Source organism: Camelina sativa, chromosome 14, assembly GCF_000633955.1.
Source record: "Camelina sativa cultivar DH55 chromosome 14, Cs, whole genome shotgun sequence".
NCBI classification, from domain to species: Eukaryota; Viridiplantae; Streptophyta; class Magnoliopsida; order Brassicales; family Brassicaceae; genus Camelina; species Camelina sativa.
This window is the reverse complement of record NC_025698.1, coordinates 31,121,791-31,128,564: the sequence shown is the minus strand read 5'-3', so window position 1 is coordinate 31,128,564 and position 6,774 is coordinate 31,121,791. Positions and strand designations below refer to the sequence as shown.

General features: G+C 38.1%; 1 protein-coding gene across 1 annotated transcript; it reads right to left on the bottom strand.

Annotated features, from left to right (window-relative positions):
• LOC104743020 (uridine kinase-like protein 3) lies at window positions 1,298–5,041 on the bottom strand. The gene is made up of 15 exons (XM_010464140.2): window positions 4,751–5,041; window positions 4,125–4,268; window positions 3,940–4,031; window positions 3,748–3,817; window positions 3,493–3,611; window positions 3,225–3,321; window positions 2,990–3,069; window positions 2,694–2,888; window positions 2,517–2,600; window positions 2,386–2,446; window positions 2,225–2,285; window positions 2,054–2,147; window positions 1,911–1,983; window positions 1,729–1,811; window positions 1,298–1,620 (listed from the first exon to the last, which is right to left on the bottom strand). Exons 2-15 carry the CDS (start codon window positions 4,264–4,266, stop codon window positions 1,471–1,473), a joined length of 1,401 nt encoding a protein of 466 aa, XP_010462442.1. The 5' UTR covers window positions 4,267–4,268; window positions 4,751–5,041; the 3' UTR covers window positions 1,298–1,470.

The window sequence follows — 6,774 nt, the reverse complement described above, 5'->3', positions numbered from 1 at the left end:
ATATTTGAAAACCAAAAATAAACTTATCAAAATTTTCAGAGGAGGGCAAAAAAGCTCTCTCACAGTTTCACTCATCATCCGTCCCAAAATAGCGGTCTCCAAACTCCCCCATACCGGGAACAACTCGGAATTCATCATTCAAACCGATGTCTATCTCAGAAGTCACAATCTTTATCCTTGGGAACTTTTTGCACACCACATTTACTCCTTGAGGTGCCTGANCGATGGAAACATTGAAGAGGTTCAGTATGGAAAACTGCAACTCAGTGGTGAATCCTACTGTTACAGGAAGCAAGTTGACAAAGGAAGGAGCTGGACAAGCAGTAGACTCAGGATCCTACAAGCAGCTTGTTGGAAGTTTGAGGTATCTAACTGCTACAAGACCTGATCTTATTTTCTCTATCAACTTGGTGAGCAAATTCATGGAGAATCCAGCTGAAGCACATATGCTAGCTGCAAAAAGGATCTTGAGATACATTCAAGGTACTACTGATTTTGGTATTCAGTATAAGCGTGGTTTTGGTGAAGAAGATAAGCTAGTAGGGTATGTTGATAGTGATTATGCAAGAGATGAGAACGATAGAAGAAGCACTTCTGGGTATTTGTTCATGCTGGGAAATGGTGCAGTGTCATGGTCTTCTAAGAAACAACCAATTGTCACACTCTCGACAACAGAGGCTGAGTTTGTTGCAGCAGCTCATGGGTCGTGTCAAGCAATGTGGTTGAGGAATGTGTTAACAGAAATTGGTTTTGATCAAGGAAATGGAACAACTCTGTTTTGTGACAACAGTTCTACCATAAAGCTATCCAAGAATCCAGTTCTACATGGGAGAAGCAAACACATTGATGTGAGGTACCATTTTCTTAGAGATCTTGTGAACGAAGGGGTGATTGAGCTGGAGTTTTGTTGCACAGAAGAACAACTATCAGATATAATGACCAAGCCGGTGAAATTGGAAGTCTTCGAGAAGCTCAAAGGAATGATGGGAGTTGGCGTGAAGGAGGTGTAAACTAGAAACAAAGTATTTCCAATTTAAGGGAGGGATTGAAGAATATGAAGTTTTATCAAGTTTTAAGTGTTTTATTGTTAAGTTTGAATTGGTCTAAGTTGTAGGATTGAGTCTTCCGTTGTTAACGAAGTAGTTGAATAAGTTGCAGTTTTTTTAGGAAGTAGTGCTAAGTGGTTGTTCTACTATAAGTCATTTTCATGTAACACTTTATCAATTAAATTGAATCATTCAGTTTACTTTTGGACTCTGAAACTTAGAGAGAGAGAGACACACACACATGGATATGATTGGACCCAAAAACTGTGTATACATTACTTGGAAATTTCAACTGAGTTGGAAAATTTGTTTGTTGGTATACTATGTATATGTGTGATCTTATGAAATCCGTATAACATATTTGAAAACCAAAAATAAACTTATCAAAATTTTCAGAGGAGGGCAAAAAAGCTCTCTCACAGTTTCACTCATCATCCGTCCCAAAATAGCGGTCTCCAAACTCCCCCATACCGGGAACAACTCGGAATTCATCATTCAAACCGATGTCTATCTCAGAAGTCACAATCTTTATCCTTGGGAACTTTTTGCACACCACATTTACTCCTTGAGGTGCCTGAACCCACACACAACAACCCCCCATACCGTTTTATTTCTTTTTTTCAACAAATTAAGCTATGTAGAGAGAGAAGGAAGCCACAACGCTTTTGCATTTCAAACTTACTGATATGAGATTGAGAAATATGATGTTGGATTCAGGCACGCCTTTGCTTATGAGCAGTCTTATCGCTTGAACTGCCGAGTTTCCTGTAAACAAAAAAAAAAAAACATGCTCTTGTTATCTTCCTATTATATCTTGTCTTTTGCTCACCACCAGTAGTAGTACAGAGTTCACAGAACACAGACCTGTCCCCAGGATTGGGTCTAGCAAAAGCACATGCCTTTCCGAAATGTCTGAGGGTAGCTTCTCGTAGATAAGCTGGTGGTTGCCACAAAAGTAATTAGGACCATGTGATGAAACAGAGAGAAAACACAAACAAGTTACAAACCTGTTGACCGTTGTCCCCTTCTCTGTGAATTAGAACCTTTCCAATTTTGATTCCTTTGCAGCATGCTCTTAGAGCATTCTCCATACTCTCGCCGCTGTGTTCAAAGACAGAATCGTTATATGGGTCTTCTTGACCACAACAACAACCCGGTGTCAAGTGTTTGAGCTGTACCTTCTGATAACTGAGACGCCACACAGCCTCTTACAGAAGTCCACACCAGAATACACAGATCCTACATTTACAAGCCAAAGAAAATGAGTTTATTATCTCACTCTGGTTGGAGATTTCTGCTGCAAGATTGCAGTAAGATATAATCTTTGTCATTAGCTAACCTGTGGGAGTGACCACTTGCTTTTCTGTAAAGGGAAGGTGCCCGAGGCCGTGCTCAACCACCTGGCCAGAGGACATTAATAAAGCAAACATGGTGAAATAATACGAAACAAAAAACTAATTTAGCACCCACCAAACGAATCAATCGATCGGAGTAGAAGATGAAGTCATGCTTTGTTGTTTTAGAGTCTCGGATTAGAGTGTGCATCCCACGTATCTGTAACCAACGGCTAAAGGATCAGTCGTTCTAGTCATTAAACAAGAATTGATTAGTGTTGATTAGACGAGAAGAAGGACAATAAGTAAAAACCTGAAAAGTTGATTGAATAACATAAAGATTTGGATAGATTTTACAGAGGTCATGTTGACCGAGCTTCGTGTGGATGTGTTGCACAATCAAATCAATAGCAACATGGTTATCACCTCCTCGGGGAATTATTATATCTGCGTATTTCTTTGTTGGTAGTATGAAATCCTCAAATGCTGGCTTCACAAACTTAGAGTACTGCATTAGAAGTTTCACAAATCAAAACATAAATGAAGAATCAGCGCAAAACATAAATAATTTGATATTAACGAAGGTTCTTTGCATAAAGCGACACAAACCTGGTCAAGAACAGTGGCAATATCTCTGCCCTTCTCAACAGTATCGCGTTTAATCCTTCTAGCTAAACGCACATCAGCATCTGCATAAATAACACCATGATGTAGAACAAGAAACCAAATTTATTACCATCATGTTTATATATACACTTGTTACATGTGTAATACACAAGTGCAGCGTCTCATATTTGCTATGGATTTGGCTAAATAAGTGTAGCGGGTTCGGTAAGAGAAAGACCTGCATCTACAAATATCTTCATGTTCATCAAATCTCGCACCCGAGGGTCATGGAAAATGAGTATCCCTTCCAGAATTATAACATCAGAAGGGTTTACCTGCAAATGATGAACAAGTTTATGTGTCTTAAAAAGAGAGCTAATCACTTCATCATGAGTTTGATCTTCAGAAATAAGAAGCAAACTTCAAATGTCAGAATTCAGAACCAGCACACATATATACCAAGTGACTATGTGACAAGAAAGAAATGATTCTAAGAAGCTCCTTACCCTTCTAGGTGGAAAAACATTGTTCTTGTAACTTTTAAAGTCATAGTTGGGAATATCTACTGCTTGTCCTTTTCTTAACTTCTCCATGGAAGACAATAATTGCTCAGTATCGAAAGCGTCTACAAGACAAGGAGCAAGATTCATATGTACAAGCATAAATTCAGATATTTAAAAGGGTAAGCGACACAGAACAGCAGTCTGCATTAGATCAAGAGAGCCATTAATTAGTTTTTGGCTATACAGAGACTTACTAACCAGGATGGTCAAAATTGTAATCATGAACTCTTGCAAGCTCCTCTTCATTTACATTATGGTAGAAAGAATCCTGCAAAAAAAAAAAAATGATCAGCCTCAATGCATTATATATTCGACTAACAGCCACTTGTAGTCACTCATCAGAATTCAGAACTAAAAAGCCAGAAATCGATATAGATCACATTCGAGTACCTGATTTACAACAACAGCTCTCTGATCATGTAGTTGCTGCATAATCATATCGCAAACAGTAGTTTTACCGGATGCTGCTCCTCCAGCAACTCCTGAAAAGACAACAACATCCTATTTAACATTGTCTGATTCTAACCATCTTCAAACCAGTTTAAGTTAGATAAAAATCTGCCAGCATCTCTCACCGATCACAAAAGGTTGGCCATGTTCCTCTTCCTCAGCCAACTGATCTGATATAATCGAAACTAAACCATCCATTCGATGAAAGCCAGAGAAATGAACCTTGGAAGATGTCTCTATTATATCAACAGCCGAATTTGAAGCCATTCCTACAACACAAAAGAAAATGCATTCTAAGATCACATGGAAAATGCCAATATTTATATATCAACTTTTTGTTGTCACCATCTAATCTTAAGAACCAAAAAGGAACACTACTTTCTTTCTTTCTTTCTTTCTTTTAAATGCTTCCACTCCAAAAAAAAAAGTATTCTGAAAAGAATCAAACTTTTGAAGACATAATAAGTAGATTCCACAAGTACCAATGCCGTGATAACCATGACCTCAAATCACGTTTAACGCACAAAACAAACAACCAACCAATCATATATGGTCGACCAGATAATAGATAGTGTAACGCCAATCCAAAACATGAAACCTTTTTTAATTTTTTTCGCTTGGGAAGAAAAAAGGAAAACAGAGATCAGAAGAGAAGAAAGCCAGATCAATACATGCAAAGAGAATGAGAAGAAACGTTACATCATCATCATAGAAAATCAATAAAAGTCGAATCTTGATTTAGGAAACTCACGAAATGAAAGAAAAAGGGATTCAATAAAAGCTTCTCGAGATCACCGATTTTAGCTAACACAGAGAGCTCCCCAGTTCCAACAGATAAAAAAGAGAATCTAAAAACATATATATAAGAGAGAGAGAGAGAGAGAGAGAGAGAGAGAGAGAGAGAGAGAGAGAGAGGGAGACACGAGCATTGCCTGTGTTAACTCGATGCACAGACCAAAACTGAGTTACATATACTTATAATAATACGTTACTGCTAATATTATATGTTTGCGGTGAGAAAGAGAGAGCATAATGGAGAATGGGAGGATGGATGCAGCGGCTGGAGACGGGTTTTTCACGAAAACCGGAAAGTGGTTTTTTGGTTTTGACGAAACTACCCTTCCCACTGACAACGTTATATACAGTGCAGTACTTGGTGTTTGGTGGTGGCAGTTGTCGTAAATTTGAGTGTGTTCCGGGTCCTTTAAAAGGGAAGAGGGAGGGATCGAGGATCCACGTCAGATCCTATTAGGAATGGTGGGACCTAGTTCCGAGAGCTGCAGCTAAACCACGCAGTGATGGTCGAATCGACTGTTTACTCATCTTCGAATTTATATTTTTATTCTTATTTTCGTTTACACCAAAAAGAAAATATGTATTACTACTACTATTTTATATATATATATATATATATATTTTTTTTTCTTTTTTTTTTCCCAACCATAACCCATTATATTAAATCATGATTGAGTAACTCTCCTTTTAGGGATAGTTTTACAACCATCATTAAACTTACATGGATAAACATACAAGGAAAATAAAAACAGATCGCGGGAAGGTGTTCGTAGAACAGCTTGTAGAACCCGGACCAAAATACAACAACTAGAATGGCTAAGATAATGCCAAAGATAAGGGATTAACGAAATCTAAAGGGTAGGGAGTGATTTCTCAAGAAAGAAACATTCAGTCATAAAGATATTTGGGTCAAACAAGACCACTATCTTTTTTACGTGGCAACTCCAAGTCCTAATCAAAGGTTCAGAGAGACCACTACACCCTACTTGCCCCGGCGGTATGATACCTACCAAAACCCTGCGGTGGGAAGGGCGTGCAGGACGAGCTAGAAAGCCCGCGTCCGCAAATTCGCAATCTTCTTGCACGAGGACCATTCGATCTTGAATTGCTTCCAAATCGATCTTTTCCGAAAGATGAGCAAACGCCATTGACCCATTAGACCAACAATGGCAAGCGGCTAGTACAAACTTCACTAATGTCCTTAACTTCCAGCTGTAAACATACACCATCGATTTCAACAATAAAGTGTCTCGGTTACCCATAACCGGAATGTCAATGATAATGACTAAAGGATCTCGGCTTACAAATACATTGCTCCGTAGATAACGCAGGTGAGCATGAATTGGTAAGATTGGAATTGTTATACTGAGAATATAGGGAATAACAAAGGGGACAGTCCAAATTCTTAGGGGAAGATGAAAACCTGGAGAAAGGGGCATTTCCAGTCGACGGCATACGCAAATACTAACCGTCCCTTGTGGTGATCGAGATGTTCCGTTCATGGGATAGTATCAGGTGGATCCACATCCTCCATCATACCTTTGTTTATCTCCGCAGAATTGCCCGCCCCCTTCTTTGGTTTAGGTGATTTCACACCCTCACCTCCTATCTCCGCAATATTCTTTGTCTAAACTTTTTTTTATCATTTCTATCCATGTTATTTAACTTCATATGTACGTTTCTTTCAAATGTGTTATTACCTTTTCCCTAAACATATCATTTTACTGATTTAAATACTTTAAAAACTTTATATGAGTATTCGATTGTCATCTCTGGAATTTGAACGTTAATTTATGTCTATATATTCAAAAGAATATTAACACAAACCATAGCCCAAATCAAAGATGTTATCTTTTCTTCCAAACATGACTATGTATTTCTTTTTCAATGTTCTAGCATAATACCATCGAATTGCACCGCAATCATTTTGAAAAAAAAAATTATACAATACTATTTTGTCTCAAAATAATAACCTAATAT

What these genes read in the sequence shown, in the direction of transcription:
- LOC104743020 (XM_010464140.2), bottom strand. Translation starts at nt 4,266, where the DNA reads ATGGCTTCAAATTCGGCTGTTGATATAATAGAGACATCTTCCAAGGTT. An exon ending in TTATTCAATCAACTTTTCAG is followed by an intron (nt 2,601 to 2,693) that starts GTTTTTACTTAT and finishes CGTTGGTTACAG; the next exon opens with ATACGTGGGATGCACACTCT. An exon ending in TATTTCTCAATCTCATATCA is followed by an intron (nt 1,621 to 1,728) that starts GTAAGTTTGAAA and finishes GTGTGGGTTCAG; the next exon opens with GCACCTCAAGGAGTAAATGT.